Raw genomic sequence first — 24969 nt, forward strand, 5'->3', positions numbered from 1 at the left:
AAGCAACAAAACTTTACTTTACGCTCTGCACATATGTTTGCAAAAAAATGTAAAAGGTGTGATGGTCTGGTTCTACTGTAAGTTGAACCGCTGTAGTGTAATGTGACAATCATTGGCTGCTTGTGTCATCAGCAGAAAATTAGCAAGCCTGTGGCTATTTTTAGGTGTGCTGACTTAACAATGGCTCAAAAGGTAAAATCAGTGGAGGTCATAGACGCCACACATGAGCCCAAGCATCATCAGCACATTGTAAGTCACATGTGCTGCATGTGTGTTTCTCATTTTGCCAGGCAAACATAGTCAAATCTCCCAGTTTGCTGTTCAGATGTACTTCTCTTCACTGGAAATCGTAACTTTACTCTCAGGATTAAGTGTTGTTAGAGCTGTAAATCCACGTTGTTTCATTTCATTCGTCTCTCATGTGGAAAATCTCTGAGGAGAAAACTTTGAATTTTAAAAAGCGTGTTCAGTTAAACAATTGTGCTTGTGTGAGCATGAAGCGCTGGCAGTGGCGTGCATCTCCTTCATCGCGTGGCCTCTTCTTGACACTGAGGCCGACTCTGTTGTCTGACCCTTCGTTAACAAAAGGACAACAGAGCAACATGAGAGCAGCGGAGGACAGAGGGAGACTGGCCTTTATGCTGTAATTCTCTCTGGACAGCTGTCATCACCCACTCCAGCCCTAGGGTCCAGCATTAAGACTGAACTGGTTTCTTATTTAATCAACGGTGTGGCTAAACGCATTACCCAGAATTTAGAAATTAATTAAACTTGCTGAAAACAATAAAATTGCTCTTGTAGTGGCATCTTTGTACATCTGACAGCTTAAGTTCACACTTGACACACAGAATTCAGGTGATAAATTGTAGCTAGTGGCAGAAACTTTAAGACTAAAGCAATAAAATAATTATTGCAGGGAGTGTAAGAAAAGGGCAACACAAATTAGAATATTAGAAAGATGTATGAAACTGCTGCTGTCAACATAATATGCCTGTAATTAGATGTATTGGGAAAAAGCTCATGATGCTACACATCTGCAGGGTATGTAGGCAAAGCTTCACTCGTTGTGAAAAGATTGTGTGCTCACCTGTGAATACCTATAACTTGCGTTTTTGTGTGACTTTTTTTTTAGTAAAATCACAACAACATGATGCATCCAGGGTCCTCAGTCTCTGTTTTATTTATCAGTGTCTATATAAAGCCTCACAAACTTTGGCACGGACTAATCTTCCCTTAAATGTTTCTCTTGTACCACTTCCTTAGTAAAAAAAAAAAAAAGCCCCATCAGATTCCAGGGCTCTGAATAGACTGCTGGTTACTTTATATGTTCTGAGACATGGCGTTAACATGTTGATTCCCTTCAGTTATAAACATCCATCCATTCATCAATTTTCATATGCAAATCTGGGGCCAGGTCATGGAGGCTGCAGGCTGAGCAAGGTATCCCAAACTCTCCCCAGCAACGTTTTCCAGTTCCTCCTGGGGGATCTCGAGGAGTTACTAGGCCAGATGAGATATATAATCCCTTCTGCGTCTTCTGGGTCAACCCAGGGGCCTCTTCCAGTATGTGCGCAGGAAACCTCTAACGTGAAATGCCCAGGAGGCATCCTGATCAGATGCCCAGACCACCATAACTTGCCCCTTTTGCAGCGGCTCAACTTTGACCTGCCTTCGGATGTCTGAGCACGTCACTCTATCTCCAAGGCTGAGCCCAGACACCATATGGAAACTCATTTCGGCAGCTTGTACCTGTGATCTCATGCATTCAGTCACTACCCAAAGCTTATGATAACAGATGAATGCCTGAGCGTAGATGGACCAGCACATCAAGAGCTTTGTCTTTCGGCTCAGCTCCCTGTTTCACTGCTTGGTGTACCATTTTACCCTCACTCCTGAACAAGTCCCTGAGACACTTGAACTCCTTCACTTAGGGCAGTAACACTCTCCCAAGAAGAGGGCAATCCACCATTTTCTGGCTGAGACCATGGCCTCAAACTTGACGGTACTGACTCTCATCCCAGCCGTGTCACACTTGACTGCAAACTGCCCCAGTGCAAGTTGGGGGTCAGATCAGAATCGTATCATCTGCAAAGAGCAGAGCGTTAATTCTGAGGTCCCCATTACTAAACTCTCTCTTCTCCCCGGCTGTGCCTTGAGATCCTGTCCATGAATATCACAACAGAATCAATGACAATGGACGACCCTAGCAGAGGCCAGCACTCACTAAAAACATTTGACTTTGTGTCAAGTATGTGGATACAGCTCTTAGTTTTGTTAAAAAAGGACCGTCTTGCTTTTAGCAACAGCCCCAGAACCCCACACTCCCGGGAGACATAGTCATAAGCCTCCTCCAAGTCCACAAAACACATAGATGGGTTAGATGGGCAAACTGCTATGACCCCCCTGTAGCCGTGCAAGGGTGAGGAGCTGATCCACTGCTCCACAGCCAAATTACAAACATGTAGCACAACCCCTTTCATTGCTGTAGATTTGAAAGTATTTCCCTTTTTGCTGTAGCTTCAAACTGGGCGGTAGGGGTTCTCATCTAAGCCCTCAAGTAATGGGAAGCTCATGGTAAAGCCTGACATTCCTTTCTATATTCCACTGAAACAAGGGTGGTGAAAGCATAATTTCTATCTGGTTGTGTTCACTGTGTTTTTGGCCAATTTCCAGCATGGAGGTAACTGGTAGAAATAAATCTCACATAACCTGATAAAGATCTGTATGAAGACTTTAAAAGTACATTTTAATCAACCCACATTTAAGTCCCATTGAGATCAATGATCTTTCTTCCAGTGAAGACCTGGTCAAGACAGCAACATAAAAAAGTTACAGACAAACAATAACCACAATAAAACAAAAAAGATATACACCAACATGTCGAAATACCAAAACTACTTTCACACAATGACCAACTGATTCATTCACCCTTGTACTTAAGTAAAATCAGACATACCAGTTCTCCTAATTTCAGATCTTTTTAATTACAGTGTATGATCAAACACAAAACCACACTTACACTGTTTTCCTGTGAAACTGTACAGTATATATCTGATGTTTATGTTGTAGCCTTCCAGCTGCTGCACAGCCTTTGAAACAAAGCGTCTGCTACTGAATCTGCAACCACACAAGCTTGTACAATTTGGCAAGGTCAATCAAGCAAACCTGCAAGAAGCTGAAGGAGACCTACTGTACGATGCATATTAACTATGCCAAGGATGTGCTGTTTGTGTATGCAAATGCCCTGTGGTAAAATAATTGAAATGAGAGCACACAGCATGGCTCTGTGTTGGCACTGCCAGCAACTTGGGCACACATTTTTATTTCATGTTAAGAGTGGGCAGGAAATTAATTTACATATTGTTTTGTCTTATTCCACCTTATGCCTGGTTTTATTGTTTGGTGCATCTTTGTATCTGTGTGTCTCAGAAAGTGGCTGAGCCTTTGTTTAACTCAATAAGTGGTTTTCATTTGTCTAAACACACGTCCTCATGCCTTCACAGGAGACCAATGAGCTGGTGGCCATTAAGAAGTTCAAAGACAGTGAAGGTGAGTGATGGAGGGAGGGAGGGAGGGAGAAAGGGAGAAAGGAAGGGAGAGAAAGAGGAACAGCTGTATCATTTCTGCCTCTCTAATTCCCACACAGAAAATGAGGAGGTCAAGGAGACGACTCTTCGGGAGCTGAAGATGCTTCGGACACTGAAGCAAGACAACATTGTCGAGCTGAAGGAGGCTTTTCGGAGGAGGGGGAAACTCTACCTTGTCTTTGAATATGTCGAGAGGGTCAGCTCGTTGTCTCACTCTATGCACACATTAATTCTTACATTACACGTCTCCACTCTGCTGCATCTAGACTCCCAAGTTTCAGGATGTTGAGACTGCTCGGTTAAGCATAAAAAAAGCATCACCATGGCAACATATGAACTATGCTGTTGGTGAATAATGGTATTCCCCACTGTGTTGCCAGGGTATCCAGCCAAGTGTTTATTTCATGACAGGTTTTATATTCATACTGTACTCCAGTCGTTTTAGCATGGTGTCCCCCTTGCTCTCTGGTTGGGGTTAAAAAAACTATCAGGGAGAGGAATGCCCACCCAAATTTATTTATTATATTTATTTTTATAATACTCATTCTGGGCAAGATGCTATAATCTGGAATCATTATTCAGTGTCAGTAGAATATAAAAGGGTGCATATATATGCTAATGTATAGTGTATGCATGTGAGTGTGTGTACGTGTGTCATAGTGTGTGCATGAGAATGCATGTGTTTATGGCAACCTTTCAACATTTAATAAGAGGCAGGAAGAGCAAATATAGATATAAACAACTGCGTAATTTAATTTTGACTAGCAGCAATTCTAATTAAAGATATCAACAGTTCATTGCTCACTAGCTGAAATGTTAATTCTTAATGTCAACAACTCATTTCTTATGAGTGAAAATGTTCTTTGTAGGTATCTGTAATTTAATTACAACTAGTCAACCTTTACCATTGATTTCTATTCAAACATAGATATCTATAATTCAGTTTTGACTGTTATAATTCCAAATAGGGTTTTTTTAGATAACAAAAGAGACATTTCCACTAGTCAAAAATGTTATTGTGAATATTTTTAATGACTTAGGTAGCTACATATCTGAAATGAATATGGTAATTTAAAAGATGACAAATGGCTTTATGGTACTTAAATACTATCTGAAATGATTTGTTGATATGTTTGTCATATTGTAAATGCAGTTGTTGTTGTTGTCTGAAGTGATTATTAATCATCATTCTTCCTAGTGAAAAAGGAATGTCTGATATTTGCAATTTTATTGAAAATGGCAGTAACACTGGGGCGGCAGTAGCTCAGTCCGTAGGGACTTGGGTTGCTAACCAGAGGGTCGTCTGTTCAAGCCCCCGTCGGGACCAAAATATGGAGCATGGACTGGTAGCTGGAGAGGTGCCAGTTCACCTCCTGGGCACTGCCGAGGTGCCCCTGAGCAAGGCACCGAACCACCCAACCACCCTGACCTCTCTCCACTTTGTGCATGTATAGGTCCAGTTTGTGCATGTGTGTGTTCTGACCTGTGTGTAATTGACAAACAGTGAAAAATTGAATTTCCCCTCGGGGATTAATAAAGTATATAAAATTAAAATGAAATTAAATTAAATTATGAAGAACATACTTAAAAGATGAAGAACACAAGAACAAGAGCACACATTTATAGTGCCTTATGACTACACTCATAAACACACATAATGCTTGCATTATCATTATCTTGCATGATAAAGATAACGCACAATAAGCCCCATCAGTCAAATTCTAGTTTATAACTAATCAAGACCATCAATACAACACTTGACACTTATAATTCATCATAAGTTACATAGATAGTGTTACCAAGATATCAGCACATCAGTTTTGATTTGTCAAAATGTGATTTCTACATGTGAAAATATACATGTAACAGGTCAAAATTGTTATACAGATAAATTAAATTCACATTTTGATGTATCAAAATATCATTTTGACTTGTTGAAATATATTTTCCACCAGTGTAAACTAAATTGCTAGTTGTCAGCCTTACTTATTAAATGTTAAAAGGGCTTGCCATAATGCGTTTTTCCCTCTCACTCTTTTATTTTTGTATTTTAATATTGTATATTTGAGCACCTGAACTCTGTTGTATGCACCGGTAAGGTGGCAATAAAGAAATTATATTCTGTTTTGTAAGAATTGTCTGGGACATCAACAACATTCATATTTCAAAGCACATTTTCACCAAGCCAAATACTTAAACTACACATCCCAGCTCTTTCTTGTGTTTTGCAGAACATGCTCGAGCTATTAGAGGAACTGCCCAACGGTGCACCGCCTGATAAAGTCCGCAGCTACATCTACCAGCTCATCAAAGCCATCAACTGGTGTCACACGAATGAGATAGTACACAGAGGTGAGGAGTTTATCTTTAATTCTATATTTATGTCTCTACTGCAAAAATATTAATACCGCTTAGCCTGATGGCCTTGACTTAACGGAGGCCTTTATTTTAAACAGCATACCTGCAGTCTATTTGAGTCCTCGTGTACTGTGTAAAGCACATCCTGTGCTTTCTAGTGATGTAACACACACATGGGGGTGTGACAGACAGAACACATCTTCCGTCTTCTCAAAAAGGAGTGAATTGTAAAAACATGTTTAATTGCAGTAAGGGAGACAAATGATTAAATTTATAAAGATAAATTGTCTCTGTGCTTCACCAGGATGTAGTTTTTTTTAAAATTTATAATAGTCTTAACTATGTTATGTTAATATTTTAGAAGTGTATGTTAAGCCTTCAAAAGAAACATTTTAACCCGTGTCTTTTGTTGGGGACAGTGGGACTTTTTATTTTCAGCCATTTTCCATACTTCAGAAAAGAGGGAAGACAGGCAGTACAGCAGGATGTTGAATGTTCAGAGAAGGATGTATCAGCTGAGGAGGAGCCTAAGAAAGAAATTACTGACACCCAGCGCCCATTTTGGAGTAAAAGTGACACGTAAACCAGGGTCCTGAAGCTTTATTTTTTTGACACAGGTTCAAAGAAGGGTAAACTGAGATTATTTGTCTGGTAGCCTGCAGCCAGCCAATCACGTGGCAGCACTTCAATGTATTTAGTCATGTAGACATGGTCAAGATGACCTGCCGAAGTTCAAACTGAGCATAAGAATGGGGACAAGAGGTGATTTAAGTGACTTTGAACGTGGCATGGTTGTTGGTGCCAGACGGGCTGGTCTGAATGTTTCAGAAACTGCTGATCAGAGGAGAATGGCCAGACTGGTTCAAGATGATAGAAAGGCAACAGTTACTCAAATAACCACTGGTTACAACCAAGGTCTGCAGAAGACCATCTCTGAACCAACAGCATGTCCAACCTTGAAGCAGATGGGCTACAGCAGCAGAAGACCACACCAGGTGCCACTCCTGTCAGCTAACAACAGGAAACTGAGGCTACAGTTCACACAGGCTCACCAAAACTGGACAATAGAAGATTGGAAAAATGTTGCCTGGTCTGATGAGTCTGGATTTCTGCTGCAACATTCAGATGGTAGGGTCAGAATTTGGTGTAAACAACATGAAAGCATGGATCCATCCTGCCTTGTATCAAGAGTTCAGGCAGCTGGTGGTGGTGTAATGGTGTGGGGGAGATTTTCTTGGCACACTTTGGGCCCCTTAGTACCAACTGAGCATGGTTTAAACACCACAGCCTACCTGAGTATTGTTGCTGACCGTGTCAGTCCCTTTATGACCACAGTGTACCCATCTTCTGATGGCTACTTCCAGGAGGATAACGCACCATGTCACAAAGCTCAGATCATCTCAAACTGGTTTCTTGAACATGAAAATGAGTTCACTGTACTCCAATGGCCTCCACAGTCACCAGATCTCAATCCAATAGAGCACCTTTGGGATGTGGTGGAACGGGAGATTCTCATCATGGATGTGCAGCCGACAAATCTGCAGCAACTGTGTGATGTCATCATGTCAATACCTTGTTGAATCAAAGCCACGAAGGATTAAGGCAGCTCTGAAGGCAAAAGTGGTCCAAATTGGTACTAGCAAGGTGTACCTAATAAAGTGGCTGGTGAGCGTTACGTACATGTATTGTACTGTAATGTACATTTCATACCAATCACTTAAAATATGTAAACAAAAAAAAAAAAATCATTCAGGTCCCAGGATGTAATATGTAATTATGAAAAAGAAAAAAAAAAGGGGTTATTGTTTTTATGTTTTGTCTCATAATAGAAAGTTGTCATTTGTCTGGGTCTCTCTTTCAGATATCAAGCCGGAGAACCTCCTCATCAGCTCAGAGGATGTTCTCAAACTCTGTGACTTTGGTGAGTCTTTGCTCTTCTCCTGATCTTTATAGCAGCAGTATTGTCACGCTGAGTTGTTGAGATTTACGTGTGCAATGCAGTAAAACCTCACAGTCTCTCGCACGTTTGCCTTGTCAAATAAAGGTAACTGCTTGTAAAATCAAGGTGTTTGTTTAACAGACTGATTATTTGACGTTGAGCTGCATCTGCAGATTCATCATAATGCTGTCAAATTATCTATGATATCTGCCGTTATATCTGCAATTTCAGTTTGTTTTTTTGGGCTCAGTTTTCTGTGAAAGATCCCACCATTAATTTGTCACCTTGTAAGTTGTAAGGATCAATTCTGCCACTGGGAAGCAGCCAGCTCTATAAAACACACCCCGGTGGTTGTTTTCACAATTTATCTGCCAAAGCTATATTTCAATAACGGCAGGTGAATGTTAGGAACCTGTTTTCCATGTAAAATACTGAGGAATTATTTGGATAGCTTTGTCATTTTATAGTTTCCCAGGTGTGTATCGTACATTTGTTTGAGTATTTGCTAAATCACACGGTCAGTTAGCTTTGCATAATTGGCTAATGCGATCCCACTGAGTCAGCTGGGGTGAGATTTGTTTGTTATTCACTGTTGGAGCTGGCATTCTGTTTATTGTGATTTTTCATGCTTAAAATGGACTCTCTGTACACCAGTTATCTAAAGCACAGTCTCAGCCCGCCTGCAGTGACATAACTAATTAGAGTCTGGTCACATGGGATGATAGCCATGTTGTTACTGTCGCGGTCCAAATGATTGGAGTGTTGATTACTTTATTCTTACTAATTAGCCATTTATATTTATCACAGAGCGCTGTATGTTTGAAATATACTGTAAGTGTCAGTGTTTATATGATTTATTCATCTCCATGTTTCTGTGGCTCAGGTTTTGCTCGTAACCTGTCTGAAGGAACAGATGCCAACTACACAGAGTATGTGGCGACAAGGTGGTACCGCTCGCCTGAGCTGCTGCTGGGGTGAGTCTGTGTGTGTGTGTGTGTGTGTGTGTGAAGGAGACTATGTGAGAAATAAGGGGAAAGAGAAAAGGACCTCATTCTGTTGGCTTTGACAAATCATTCTCAGCATTTTTTATCTTCTCACAGCGCTGGTTTTTGTATAAGACTGTATCAGACAAGGACACACTGATCCATCACCTTCTCTCCAGATACTGTTTCCAATACCTTTATTCAGGATATCAGTCTGTTCGGAGTACCATTCAAATACCAGTGCTCTCATTTTACCAAAGAAGGGGGGCAGTTTTTATGTAAGGTAACATCACAAGGACAAGGGTTTCTTTAGCCAGCGGTGGAGGAAGTGCTCAATTTACTTAAGTGAAAGTACAATACCACAGTGTAACAGTACTCTGTTACAAGTAAAAGTCCTGTATTCAAAATCATCAATCCAACCGTCCATTTTCTAACGGCTTATCCTCTTGAGGGTCGCGGGGGGGCTGGACCCTATCCCAGTTGACATTGGGCGAGAGGCAGGGTACACTCTGGACAGGTCGCCAGACTATCGCAGGGTTATTCAAAATCATACTCATGTAAAAGTACAAAAGTATTAGTATCAAAATAAATCCCATCCCAAAAATTTGGGACGCTTAGTAAAACTTGAATATAAACAGAATTCAGTTATCTGCAAATCCATTCTCACATATATTCAGTTTAACACAGTACAAAGACAACATGTTCACACTGATAAACTTTGTTATTTTTGTTTTTTTTTTAATAAATATACACTCATTCTGAATTTGATGGCAGCAACATCTGTCAAAAGCGTTGGGACAGGGACAACAAAAGACCGAGAAGTTACAGGTTAACTGGTAACAGATGATAGTATCATGATTGGGTTTGAAAGGGGCACCCTTAAAAGGCTCATTCGTTCACAACCAAGGATGGTCACTTTGCAAAAAAAAAAAAAAAAAAAAAAAAAATTTGTGGGCAGATAGACCAACAGTTTAAGAATGTTTCTCAAAGCATAATTACAAGGACTTTAGGGATCTCAACATCTACAATCCATAATATCATCAAAAGATTCAGAGAATCTGGAGAAATCTCTGCATGTAAGGTACAAGGCTGAAAACCAACGCTCAATGCCCGTGACCTCCGACTGCTCAGATGGCACGACATTAAAAACTGTCTTGATTCTATAAAGGATATTAGGATATTAGGTAACACTTTACTTGAAGGTATCTACATAAGGGTGACATGACACTGTCATAACTATGACATGACACTGTCATGAACTTTTCATAAACATTATGTACATGTCATAAACGTTTATGACTGCTGTCATTTGGTATTTGTAATGACAAGTTGACATTGTTTGGGTTGTCTTGATTATGACAACTTGACATTAATTAAAGTGACATTACATTAACGTAAAGACATCTTCTGGTAATCATCCTGGTTAATGTCAACTTGTCATAATAAGGACACCCCAAACAAATTTAATGTCAACTTGTCATGACAAAGACAACTTCTGGTAATGTCACTTTAATTAATGTCAAGTTGTCATAATCAAGACAACCCAAACAATGTCAACTTGTCATTACAAAAACCGAATGACACTTAATGACAGCATGTGCACATGTACATAATGTTCATGACAGGTTCATGACTATGTCATGCCATAGTTATGAGTGTCATATCACTCAGTAAGATTTTGGAAAATCATTATCGGTAAACAAAGTTAGTCGCTTCATCTACAAATTCAAGTTAAGATACTACCAAGCAAAGTGAAAGCCAGATATCAACAACATGCAGAAATGCCACCGACCTCTCCAGGGCTGATCTGAGACGGACTGATGCAAAATGGGAAAGTGTGCTGTGGTCTGACGAGTCCATCATGGATGTCATGTCTTCCGGGGAAAGAGGAAAAGGACCATCCACATTGTTACCAGCTCAAAGTGCAAAAGCCAACATCTGTGATGGTACAAGGGTGTGTTAGTGTGTTCAGGTGTTACAACAGTGTATCTTAGGTGTAAGAGAGTGCAGGTACGAGACTGGCCTGCCTGCAGTAATACAGTGCAAAAGACAACAATAGAGAAGCTGACTGTTGAGCAACTGAAGTCGTAAATCAGGCAACAATGGGAAAGTTTCACTTTCAAAACTTCAACAATTAGTGTCCTCAGTTCCCAAATGCTTACTGAGTATTGTTAAAAGCAAAGGTGATGTAACACAGTGGTAAACACGCCACTGTCCCAACTTTTCTGGAGTGTGTTGCAGGCATCAAAGTCAGAGCATGTGCGTATTTACAAAGTCACAGTCTGAACATTAAATATCTCATCTTTGGACTGCATTCAATTTATAGGTCAAAGAGGATTGGCAAATCATTGCATTCTGTTTTTATTTATGTTTCACACAGTGTCCCAATTTTTGGGAATTGGGACACTGAATTGGTGAAGAATGTTTTCTTTTCTCACATGCATCAGTGGAAAATGACAAACATATTATTTTGTTGATTGGTTGGGGGCCATGTTGAACAACAGCAAAACTATATCAAACATCCATTTATGAACTCTCTCACAATTCGTGCAGTATAATCCACATCCCATTTATCCATTCATATGCTCAGTACACCCCAAACCGACAGCCCAACCGACATATCAAAGCCAGACTACATTGACAAAAACTGTCACAGGACCTGCTGGTCTACTGCTGCCTTAATTAGTTTGTTTGTGCTGTTGTGTGACTTTGGTGCGTTCACGGATTAGTTCAGATTTATCAAAGTCACACAATAACACAAACAAACTAATCCAGGCAATTGTAGACCAGCAGCTCTTGTGTTCACTGAGGTAAAATTACTGTTTTTGTCAAGCTGTCAATTATGTCAATCACTGCCTGTGAACTGCAGTCAAACTGTCAAACCAGGCAGCGCTGATCAAATATGAATCAAGATTATGTTACTGCATTGCCTGTTTCTTGTCTCAGATGTTTTCAGAAACATATTTTAGTGCACTGCTCAGCTGTAAAATGAGACCTGGCCACCATATTGGAAACAGTCAAAACCAAAAATGAAGCACTGCCCACCACCAAATTTTCTCATTCTACAAAATTATTTTTATAAAAGTTACCAACTGTAGCTTTAAATAAATGATCAAAATAGCTCCAAATATATTTCCAAAAGTTATAGCTCCAGTTGAATTACACTTGACAAAAAAATAAATAGATCAGATTGAATAAATTGAAATAAATAAAATAAAATAAAATAATTAAATTAAACTAAACTAAACTAAACTAAATTAAAATTAAAATTAAAATAGAAATATACATTTATTTATGTATTTTATATTATATATTATATATACACATATTTGAATATTTTATATATTTATATTTTTATATATTTGGATATTTTATTAATATATATTTTTTTTTATTATATTTTGATAACAAAAGTTTTAGCTCCAATTGAATTACACTTGACAGAAAAATTTAGTAGATTAAATAAAATAAATTAAAATAAAATTAAATTCAATAAAATAAAATAAAACAAAACAAAATTAAATTAAATTGAATTAAATTAAATCAAATTAAACAAAATAAATCCAATTAAAGTAAAAATATTTATTTATGTATTTTATATTATATATATGTATTTAAATATTTTATTTATTCATATTTTTTGGATATTTTTATTTATATATTTTATTTTTTATTATATTTTAATAGATTAATCTCTAAAATAGAGATAACAGAAAATAGAGCTCTATTATATTGTTATTTTTTAATTATTTTATTAATTTAGTTTTAATTATTATTAATTTAAAAGCTATTATTTGTGTGTGTGTGTGTCTTTGCTCAGTCCTATAAACCATTTTGTGTAGTTCACCTTTTTTCGTCAGACCACAGGGGAGACAGGTGTTACTCTTTCCCCAGAAAGAGGCGATGATTCACCTGCTTCCACATTATGACATAAGGCATCGTGCACACAGAACGTACCCTGAGACCAAATCTCTGTTTCGAGGTTGCTTTTGTGTCTTATGTTGTTTTTGCTGCATTGAAATGTCCATTCTAGCTTGGAGACAACTGAACGTCATCTAGCCTCACTGCTGTAGCCTGATTTAGTAAATGCCTTGGAACATTTATTGAGACAGCGTTTGAATGCCGCCCACTCAAATACTCTCTCCCTCCAACATCACCGCTCCTCTGCTTCTCTGCTGCCAGATCTCTCGCCATTTCTCACCAGACTCCTCAGCTCCGTTCCTTCAGAAATGACCATCTTCTTTATCAGAAACGCAGCATCCATCCTTTTGTTTAATGCACCACCTCCACTAATAACACCATCCTCACCACCATCATCCTCATCATCATCTCGATGTAATATTTTGTGTCTTTCTCTCTCTGTGTTCACTTCAGGGCTCCCTATGGGAAGGCAGTGGACATGTGGTCGGTGGGGTGTATCCTCGGGGAGCTGAGTGACGGACAGCCCTTGTTTCCAGGGGAAAGTGAAATAGATCAGGTCTGTGATGAAATGAGTTGTGCATCAGGCACTTAGTTTTTTGACAGAAAATTGATCAACGATTAATTGTTATAACAATATACTATGCAGGATTTTCCTAAATTACAATATAGAGAGTCATACAGAAGTAATCCCTCTCAGTCATCACTCATGACCCACTAGAAGTGTGTGGCTGTGTATTTATTTTATTTTATTTTTTTTTGTACAGACCGTTTTTTCTTATTTTCTTATTTTCAGTGTTCATTACGTTAATGGTCGTGTGCCTCCACAGCAGGTGAGGTAGCGCCTTATAAAAAGGTAGCGACAGGTGCCAGACCGTAAGCAGCAGGCATCCAAGAGACACAGTGCCAAAAAAACGCAAATATAGTGAGGCAAAACGCCAAACAAGAGTGAATCTGGGGTTGGCTTTTACGCTCTCTTTCACTGGCGAGTGTGTATACAGACACTAACCAACAATCCTGCATAGTATACCTTTAGGTTATTTGTAAAATAAGAAATTGTATGGGTACATTCTAACTTCTCCACTGTGAGGATTTGCAGCTTTTCTTTCTCTCATATCTAAAAAATAAAATAAATGTTTCCTCTGTACCTGACGAAGAGTCACTGTGGACCTGAAATATTTTTTCTAAGGTAATAAAATAGCTCTTTTAAGGGAGTGTTTAACACTGTTGATAGACGAAAGTCACACTCACAGGTTTTTGGAAATAACACCTGGAGGAGACAGATGTGCATTTCTTTTGTACAGTGATTGTTTGGATTAGACAAAATAAGCAATTGGAAGAGGACACGGTGAGCGCTTGGAGCTGGCGATCAGCATTTGTACTTATTCTCTGATATTTTAGAGACTAAACAAGCCCAGTCAATTTTTTCTATGAACAGCCAAAAATCTTAAGTTTGTCACAGAGGCCTTAAGGGGACAGTTGACCCCAGAAGTGTTGGAGATATCAGCCGTAGAGATGTCTGCATTCTCTCCATATATATAATGGAACTAAATGGCACTCAAGAAAAAAGAAAAAAAAAACATTTGAAAACTCAACAGCAATGTCTCTTTCCAGAAATCATGACCCAGTTACTCAACATGATCCACAGACCTTGTTGTGAGCAGTTTCATGCTGTAACTATTTTCTCTCTACTGAACTACACCAGCCAACTGTATCACTGTGCAGAAGAAAACAATACATCATCATCAACATCTACTGTTAGTTCACCTGGCACTACTGTGTTAGGTATGGCTCAGCCAAGGAGGACACCATTGATGCTTATATCTGATGCTGTCATGAGCATGAAGCCTCCTGTCCATGAGTAGATGCACGCTTCCTTCTGCGTGGTGATACGGTTGATGGGTGGAGTTCAGTAGGAAAAGTAGTTCCTACATGGAAGTGCTGACAACAAGATCTGTGGATTATCTTGAGAAACCAGGTCATGATTTCTAGAAAGAGACATTGCTGTTGAGTTTTTCTAATGTTTCCTTTTAGGCACTTTGGCACCACAAGCCTCGTGCCATCTAGTTCTATTATATTAGAGAGAGTGCAGACATCTCTACAGCCGATATCTCCAACACTCTAGACCGATAACCAAGACTACAGGCAAGAGGAAATATATGTATTTTTTATTTTTGGGCTGAACTGTCCTTTCAAAATCTGTACAATATGGCAAACTGCCTACCTGTAGGCCTTCAAAAAATAACTTACTTGCTGAAAGTCAGATTTATAAGGTGATATGTCTGTGCTTTAATTACAGCTTGTTGTGCAAAAAAAATCAGTGCAGGTTTAAACAAAGTTTGGTCAACATTTTAGCATGCAACCCATAAAGGATCATGTAATCTCCTAAATGGAATTAAAACATAAAAAAGTCAATAGAATTACAGTTAATCCAAAATTTTAAACAATGACAACAGCGATATCCAAATAGTCAACATTAATTTTGTCCATTTAGTACCTGTTTGATCACGTTAGTTAATTTTCTTGCCTTATATCAGACAGAATTGTCAACTTGTTACACTCTGTTTCCTGTAGTTTGACATCACGTCCACCATAACCAATTTCCGTGGGGACGGGGGATTTGATTTTCCCTAACCAATCACTAGAGACCAACATGTCCCCCTGAATCTAATGTCATTTTAAGTCCACACTGATGTGTAGACATGCCACTATGATGTTGGGCAATACTAAGAAAACATGTAGATGTAGAACAGCCTTGATAGAAGCATCTGTCTTGTCTTACTAGAGATGCACTGATCCAGCTTTTTCAGTTTCAATACCGATCCCGACGCTGTGGCTTTGAGTATCAGCTGATACCCCATACCGATCCGATACCATGGTTGACCTAAAAAGCTATATACCTTTACATGTAGAACAGAAAGACTAGAGGCCTCAGGCACTGATGACTACACAGTTCTTACCTAAGATATAATGAAACAAGATGAAACAGATCAATGCAATGATGAACTATTTATTTTTAACAAAAATAAACAATTGTGCAACAGCAGTTGAAATAGTGTGAAATACCTCCACACAGCAGATTCTCTCCTTCACTCCATGACGTATGACATAGCACGCGTAGCAATAGATTTAAAGGGAAAGGATCGCCTCAGGTATAGGTTACATTTTCCGATACCCGATCCATCTCTTTTGATGATATTCGATCCAGATATCGGATCTGTGCATCCATAGTTATTACTCCTTATCTTTTCCTGTGCACCACTTGACAACAGCTTGGCGGCAGTGTTAATCCCACCCATGGCACTGATTTGCTTATCATGACCGCCCGCTGCAGTCAGTGGTCGTTTTATGTTTTAACCAAGAAACCGCTGTTTGGTGTCACGATGCCAGACGAATCAGTCAACCTGAAATCAATGGGGGCCAATTCAAAGGTCTGGACCAAGGCGAAGGATCTTTATTGGCAGATAGAGTTTGCTCAGTTTCCATGGAAATGTACTTTAGATGTTCAGGTTTCCTTTTTTGAGCTCTTGAAGGACTGGCTCAAAAGTTGAGATTGAAACTTTATTGTTGACCTTGGAAACAGAACTGTGTGACATGGAGTCTTGTTGGTGAACGAATGAAGCCTGCTGTCGCATTACTAACTGTTCTTCATTTTATTTTCCTCCAGCTCTTCACCATTCAGAAGGTGTTGGGGCCACTTCCTGCAGAGCAGATGAAACTCTTCTACAACAACCCTCGCTTTCATGGAATCAGGGTAGGAAACGTTTCTCTTTCATCCTTTCTGTCGTCGTCTTCGCTTCTTCTTCTTCTCTCTCCTCCTCCTCCTCCCCCTCTCTGTTTTTACCTCCTTCCCTTCTCTCTCCAGCTCTGTCTCCTTCTCTCTCTCTCTCTCTCTCTCTCTCTCTCTCTCTCTCTCTCTCTCTCTCTCGTGGCAGTGTTCCCAGCACCATGACTGAGTGGATTGCTATGACTCATGAGATAGGTGGTTGGTGTTCAGTTTAGCAGCAAGAGAAAATGTCCCAGAAGGCCAAACAAGACTTTGTGTGTATGTGTGTTTGTGATTTTGTAGTTTGTTTAGTGTGATCCAGTGAAAGATTTCTGTGTGATTTGAACTGAAAGCTACATTTTTTTTGGCAGGAACATCTACTGTATGTTGAAGATCATAATAGTAATTTTAAACGTTCAGTCTCGATACGAGTTTGATCCTGTGTATGTGTGTGTTTGTTCCTGTGTGTGTGTGCCAGTTTCCCTCAGTTACTCATCCTCAGACTTTGGAGAGAAGGTACCAAGGCATCTTGAGTGGTTTGATGTTGGATCTGATGAAGGTAAAAGTACTCAAACTCTAAATTAACATTATGGAAATGATATCCACGTGATGTGTTATCCATCTTTGACAATAATTAACATATGATAAACATGTGCACGTCTCTTCTGATCAGAACCTGTTGCTGCTAAACCCAACTGAGCGCTACCTGACGGAGCAGAGTTTGAATCATCCGGCCTTCCAGCCTCTGAGGCAGGCAGAGAGAGAGCGGCCATCTCCTGCGTCTCCCAACCCGCCGCGCTCCTCCAAGAGGAAAACACACCATCATGGAGAGAACACAGTTCCCACAAGGTCAGACTCCTCTACTTCCTGTTACAGTTTCTACCTGCAGTCATCTTACAGAGACCTTTTTTCAATTTCGCCTAATAAACACTGGGACTGGTTGATGTGGATGGTTTTAGCAAACATTTTTACCAATGGAAAAATCTCCATCATGTCACAGTATGTCATCATTATCACCTAGCCCAAGCTGGGAACTAATCACCAAGGGCATCCACAGAGAGCTGTAGATCTGAGAGGAAAGTCAGACTAAGTGAAAAAGTCTGTCTTATGGAGCTCGCTAGAAAACACAGACTTTGCAAATGTGTTTCTTATGACTAGTGTTGTGCAAGTTTCTGAAAATTTGTTACAGTTTCAAGTTACTTCTCTGAAACATAAGTGAATAACTTTGCCAAATACTGCATATAAAATAAATTAGTTGCAAAAGAAAGTAACGTTTGGATTACTTTAAAATATCTGCTTCAATTTTCTTTTTAAGACACAAACTATTTTAGTGTTACTGTTGCTCAGTATGGGACAAGAGACAACTGTCTGATATAACTTATGATTATACCCATTATCACTGTGATGAAAAGTAAGCAGTGGAACACAAAAAACACAAGAGATAGGTTTTGATAGGCCTGTTCATTGGAGCCTGGACAGGTGTTACAGCTTACCGTCTAAAAACCGTATTTGGGAACACGCTGGCTTATTAACATTCATTTAGCTTGGCTCCTTATTAGCTGGTAACTAGCTTCTAGCGGTCCGGACCACTCTGCAGAAGGAAGGATGGCGAGAGACAATGGCTTTATTGCAGTCTTCACCACAAAACAGTAAGCATGGCCTTCTCATGAAGTTGAACAGCAGCCCTGAGCTCATCTAGACACCTAATTCTACTGCTATCATCACTACTTGCTGTATACGTCTTTACCACCACACCTCCAGAGAGCTGTTTCCCTCAATACAAGCAAAGTACATGTCACACCCTCATAAATAATGTAAAGTTAATTATAACTGACAAAGTCATTGTGTGCAATAGTCCACCTTCCACCACCTCCCTCCCTCTGTCAATCTCAAACACACACACACACACAAGATTGGGTAGTGGAATTACAGTAATGCATACATTTGTAAAGTGTTACTCCCAACACTGCTTTGTGACTCCTCCTACTAAACTGACTACGTATGTACATATATTAATAATAATAATAATAATAATAATAATAAACTTTATTTATATAGCACCTTTCATACATGAAATACAGCACAAAGTGCTTTACAATATTGTATTGTAAGCACTGAGTGCTCCATATGACATCAGACGAAATGAACATAAAACAGAACAAAAGATTAAAAAATCACTGAGTTGTAAAACTAAGATTTTAAAAGTAAGATTTTAAAACAGATGCAGCAGCATGAGACGTAAATAGAAAGTAAAAGCGTCAAAAGAAAGAGTTTCAGACCTGCATCAGGAAATCCGAGCTAGTTAAAGGCTAAAGTGAACAGATATATTTTTAGCTTCCCTGATATCTATAGGTAGTATGTTCCATAGCTTTGGTGTGTAACTGAAAAAGGCTGCATCCCTGATCTTCTTCAATCTGTTGCTGTGAACCTCCAATAAACCAGCAGCAGATGATCGCAGTGTTCTTGGAGGCAAATAGATAACAGGGGAGTTAGCAATGTAGCTCAGTCCCAGCCCATGTAGGGCTTTGTTTACAAGGAGGAGGAGCTTAAAATAAAGTCTAAATGTAACAGGAAGTCAGTGCAGAGCAGCTCAGACTGACCTGATGTGCTTTCTCCTCTTGATTCTGGTTAATAGCCGAGCTGCAGAGCTTGAACGAGCTGAAGTCTCTCAGTGGTGTTTCTTGAGAGGCCAGTAAAAAGTGTATTACAGTAGTCGAGTCAGCTTTAAATAAAGGCATGAATCAATCTCTCTGCATCTTTTTCATTTAGAAATGGTCTTACCTTGGGGATGTTTCTGACGTGGAAATATTGTGTTCTCGTCACCTTGTTAATGTGACACTTGAAGCTTAGATCTGAATCAAGGATCACGCCAAGACTTGTTACCTTGGATTTAATCCAGGAAGTTAAATTCCCCAATTATTAAGCAGCGCTTCTCTCTTTGTTTTATCCGTGCACGAGGGAACACATTTTTTGTGGGGAACTATGTGTCTCACAACGACTCACTTCTCTTTAAAAAATAAATTTCTTAATTACATTTATAAAGAGTTCAACCTTTGGAGCTCCAGATTGTCTCTTCACCAGGTACAGAAACATCATCATCATAATCCTCTTGATTCGTGCATCACAAGTTTACAGGACTTTTGTAAAAAAAAACAAACTAAAAAACTATTAAGTGGCGCTTGATTAAAAAAAAGGGGGTTCACAGTTTTATATTATGACTTTTTTTCATAAACCATTTTTTTGTGAATAAATCAAAGCATTTTCATGTAATGGCTGCAATCATTGCTTCTTGACACAAGCTGTTTCCTGAGACAAGGTGTCTCATCCAAGGATAGATCTGTGCCAGTTTAAGAGCTTTTTAAGAGAATGGAAGTAGGATTGTAAGAATAAGAGCTGAGGGAATGCAAAATTTGCGAAGATTAGGACTTTAAGATATAAAGTAAGTGTTATCTGTCCCTCCAGGAGTCACACTAAGAGCACGAGCCGTCGCTCCAACAGTAAAGAATGTTCCAGCCTCCCTCGCCATGGTGACCTCCATCACCTCAGCAACAAGAGTTTCCTCAATGGTAACAAACCGGCCCCGTCCAGTTTAAGTCCAACGCTCCACCCCAAGGGTCAGTACATGTCCCAGACCCTAAATCGTTCTGCCTCGTCCAACAAAGACCTGGCTAACAACAACTTGCCACACCTCCTCAGTCCCAAAGAAGCCAAAGGCAAGACAGAGTTTGATTTCAGCTTGGGACCTTCTCCAAAGCTGTCTGACCAAGGACACGGGGCAAAGTACGGCCACAGCAAACCCAGCTCCTCCCGCTCTCAGCAGCAGCAACAGCAGCAGCAGCAGCAGCAGCAGCAGCAGCAGCAACAGGCCGGCCGCCACACCTTCCTGGAAGGCAAGACCAACACACTGCAGTCTGGAGCAGAGAAACAACACAGCCGACACACCCACAGCATGGCGGACTCTGCTCACGGATCCATGTCCTCCTCCTCTAAGAGTTCAGCCTCTTATCTCAGCCTGTCCAAGAGCCACAGTGCGCTGAGTGATGCCAAATCTGTTGGGAACCTCAGCGATGGTCGACTCCACCCAGATGACCCGAATGCAAACACGACAGCAGGGGTCGGACCTGGGGCCCGATTCTTCCCTACCAGCTGTTTAGACCTCAACGCCCCTTCAGTTCCCCAGGGGCCCCCTGGCAGCCCCTCTACTCGACACAGCGATCGATCTGGACACAGCCCTGCTTCTCGTAGCAGCGGCAATGTCCGCATGGAGAGCAGCACCCTGGACTCCTCATCCAGACACAAATCCAGACATAAAGCTCTGGCACCAGGTAGGTTTCAGAGTCAAATTTATATTTAAGACTTCATGTCCACTGAATAATGGCTTCGAGCTTCAACTATCCTTTTTTTTTTTAAATATTATTCAAGGTCTTGAAAGGTATTTATATCCAGTGCAACACTCTCAGAGTCCACTGGCTTTGTCTGATGACAGCCTTTTTTATGTATCTGCATCCATATGCAGATATCTATAGCTTAGCGGAAATGACCAGCACACGGAAGAGGAGGTCTTGGCTCAGATATCTGCTAGCTACACCGGTTCAGCCTGAAATATTGACCCTCACTCCCAGAAGCTTGTCATTGTCAGACTGATAACCGATGGGTTCAGAGATTGTTGCGACAAAAGATCACATCCATCTTAAGAAAACAAAAAAAGAAAAATTACAAAACCAGACAGCCAGACAGGAGGCAAATTATTATCATGTCACCTCTGACATTCACAGAATAAAGTAAGATGCTGCCGGGCCCATGTGTTAAATCCAGACCTCATGAAAAGGTCATCAAATCTTGATGAATTTTTTTACTAAAGACACTTCTGTCAAAGCAAACTTTCTTCAGCTATAGCTAGTTTAGAAGCAGACAGACAAATGCATTTCTAATTTTCAGTCCTTTGGCTGGGAACAATACCAAAACATCAGAGTTTCCTGTACATTTAAAAAGTGCCAGCAAAATAGCTTAATTACTGTAACGTGTTAATTTCCATGATGTGGGTTTAATTTTAAGTCTTTTCTTTTCTTTTCTTTTCTTTTCTTTAAGTTTCTTTTGTTTTCGTTCATAGTTCAGTTACTAGTTAATAATCTACTAGTAAATTTAATTGTCAGAAATGCAAAAATAACAGTGCAAAATGTCTCAGCATTATGACCAGTTCCCAATATATTATCTGTTAATAATAAGTAGTGGTGAAACTATTAGTTGGTTAATCAGTGAGCTAATTTTCAGAAAAATATTGGACAATTTTGATCATTAGTTAATCATTTAAGTAAAATTCAGATGTTTCAGTTTTTTGTGTTTTATGTCTCTGTCAATAAGATTTTTTACTTTTAGTTGAATAAAGATAGCGATAGATGTTTGAAGATGTCAGGGCAGGGGCATTTGTCACACAGTTTTTAGATTGAACGACTGATCAAAAAAATAATCATAACTTGAAGTTGTAATAATTTTCTATCATTTCACTCTTTTCCAGAGGAGGCCGGTGCTCCAGAGCTCTTAGACCCGGGAGGAGCAGGGATGCCCTCCACTCACACTCTGCCTTCCCCTCATGAGTCGTATCATTACGGCCTGGGCTACACCTCTCCCTTCTCCTCTCAACAACGGCCTCAACGCCACTCCATGTATGTGAGGAGGGAGCGCCACCGACCACATGGGATCGAGGGAGGGATGGCGGGCTTGCCTCCTCCGGGGCAGGCGATACCGACACGTGCCAGTAGCCTGCAGCTCCTCTCCCCCCAGCTGCAGCACCGGACCACCCTCACTGGACACTCAGTGAGCTCTTCGAGAGAGGACTGCACTGATGACATGACGAGGGTTAGTGGCAGACAGTCCTGTGAGTGTGGCGGCAGTTAAAGGAAACATTCACCCTAAAGTACTGACACTGACACTGTATAAAGAGTCTGTCAGGATATTTTTTATTTTCAGGGGTAAAAGTCCAGCATTGGACCAAAATAATCATTTTCCTTAAAAAGAAAAATCACCAGCTTAATTTAGGCAGCCATTCAGGATAAATATACACACAGTGCAGGATCCTTTTTGTCTTTTGTTTTGAGAGTAATAAATGAGCACTTAAAAAAGCACATTATGTCTGACATTGGAAACTCTGGGGTCTGACGTCTTGGGAATGATTATGATAGTTATTGGACAAAATCTCTCTTTTTAAAACTGTTTTTAGGCCGAAAACATTCAAACAGAAATTAAATTAAAGGGATTTAGTATTAAATCAACCAGAATTGCATATCTGCTGTGACAGAGAGGTGTTTAATGTTGTGGCAGTTCAACTTAGGACCCAAAATGCAAACACAACCAAGAAACGGGGAATGGTTGAAGGCTGTTTATTGTAGTTTGAAGAAGAGGAGCTGAAGGCTTGAATGAAATGATGGCTGAGGTGGGCAGGGAGTGGCGAAGCAGAGCAGGCAGATTAGCTGAAGGCAGAGCAGTCTAAATCCAGAGGCCGAAGACAAGTACAAGGCTGGACGTGGCGGGATATGGTTGAGGCTGGCGCGGTGAAACTGAGACACAGAACAAAGTGTGAATTGATGTCCAAAAGTACAAAAAAACAAAGTGTCAAAAAACTAGAATTCGGCGTTGATGTCTGTACTGCAGAGGTGACTGAACGATCTGTTTAAGTCTGGATGTCTGAGCTGGGGTTTTATACAGTGGCTTGATTGTAGATTTGAGTCTGGTGTGCAGCAATCAGGAGGAGGAAACCAGAAGAAGAAACACAGAGACAGACTGAAAACAAACATGAGACACTAGGAGGGAGGGACATGGAGAGGCAAAGCTGAAGCCCTAACATTTAAACAACACTGAGACCTAAATGTATAGAAAATAAAAAAGAATGAAAGTCTTTTTATTATTTAATATTATTTATTTATTTATTTTAAAAATAGAGGGTGATAGTTGCCAGGGTCCAGACCTGTAACTCTGTCAACTCCACTGCGTTCACTGAAAACATACAGTTCTGTCTTGAATCAGCCAAGGGTTGTTGCTGAGTTGATAAAAACAGGTCACTCTTTTATTGCCAAATTATTCTAATATAAAACAAAACAAACAAAACAATGACACATTTATTTGGATAACTGGTCAGTCTTAATTCTCTTGGACTGGCAGTGTTTGGACTCATGACCTCATTATTTTTGAAATCCTGGCTACAAAGTCCATGTTGCTTTCTTTTTAGGCATCTAACACCCTGACAGCTGTTACTGTTAGTGTAACATCTGTGGTTCGCTGAACTCTCAGTATGATGTCCATAGTTTCAAAAGGAATTCAGTAATAAAATACATGTTTAAATGCACATGCGGCTGTTATAGCTAATGCTTTGTTTATCTAGTACACGAATGAGTAATTATTAGGTTTCTTATTTTCAATTTTTAATTATTATTTTCTCAAATAGTTGACTTTATAAATTGGTTAAGTTGCTCCTGCACAATAAAAAACAAAGACATGACATGTGAAAGACAAACTACTACAAGATTAACACTAACACATACTCAAGAGGACATTAGTGTAGCTCAGGAGCCACAAAATTAAAAAGGAAAACTATATGAATATAACTGACTGGTGTATAATGGATCTAAATGAAGCAAGAGTTTCACGCCCTGTATGGGGGTGACAGAGACATTACATCACCTGAGCCCTCATCTTCCCCAAGTCCTAAGCAGCCACAAGAACAACCAAAATAACTCTACCTTGATCAACCAAATCTAACCTGAAGAAGTAAAACAAACCAAAATACATTCACTGATCTCCCAACCAAATAAAACAGGATAAAACAAACACTGACAGCCCACCCCTCCCACCTCTACCATAACAAACTAGGTTACAATCAATCCGTAGCGGTGCGCATGTGCTTCAGTGGCTGGTTGGAAGAAAAGGAAGAGCTTATCCCTCTGCCTCCAGCTGCTGTCATCTTGGCTCCTTGTATACTGTCCCCCAACCAATTATTTTTGGCAACCCGTTTCTGGTTCCACCAATGAGCACCTTGTACCACAGCACACCTATTTGCATATCCAAGCACACACACTGACACCTGGCACACCAGACACGCACACACTTACAAGTAGAAAACAGCAGCTGCATCATAAATATGACCACAGCCATGAATATACAGATGACAGTGTGGCCAGCATGAGGCGGCACCAATTATTGCTCATTCCCACTATTACCTGACAATTTTACTCAGTATCTCCGCCAGCATTACAGTTGTTTCAAGAGCCCATAATGCAATGCTGCCACAAGATGTTGACTTTTTTAGGAAGTATTGGAAAACCTGTTATTGCTCCACCATCACTGAAGCTCTCTTAGTTTTACAGTTTGATTAGAGTTTGAGTTTGAGAAAAAGAGAGGGGCATCTCTCTCTCCTTTTCTGCTTCT

General features: G+C 39.9%; 1 protein-coding gene across 5 annotated transcripts in view; it reads left to right on the plus strand.

Moving 5' to 3' along the window:
* The window catches only part of cdkl5 (cyclin-dependent kinase-like 5), a 63370-nt gene that overhangs the window by 20872 nt on the left and 17529 nt on the right, over positions 1-24969 (plus strand). For all 5 annotated transcript variants that reach the window (XM_049598056.1, XM_049598048.1, XM_049598064.1 and 2 more), the window contains exons 4-14: positions 3504-3549; positions 3647-3783; positions 5819-5939; positions 7807-7866; positions 8768-8858; positions 13242-13344; positions 16453-16539; positions 17030-17110; positions 17225-17400; positions 20014-20876; positions 22067-22407. In XM_049598056.1, the coding sequence (XP_049454013.1) occupies positions 3504-3549; positions 3647-3783; positions 5819-5939; positions 7807-7866; positions 8768-8858; positions 13242-13344; positions 16453-16539; positions 17030-17110; positions 17225-17400; positions 20014-20876; positions 22067-22407 (2106 nt within the window). The remainder of the gene's footprint in view (positions 1-3503; positions 3550-3646; positions 3784-5818; positions 5940-7806; positions 7867-8767; positions 8859-13241; positions 13345-16452; positions 16540-17029; positions 17111-17224; positions 17401-20013; positions 20877-22066; positions 22408-24969) is intronic.

This window comes from Epinephelus fuscoguttatus, linkage group LG2 (genome assembly GCF_011397635.1).
Source record: "Epinephelus fuscoguttatus linkage group LG2, E.fuscoguttatus.final_Chr_v1".
Taxonomy (NCBI): domain Eukaryota; kingdom Metazoa; phylum Chordata; class Actinopteri; order Perciformes; family Serranidae; genus Epinephelus; species Epinephelus fuscoguttatus.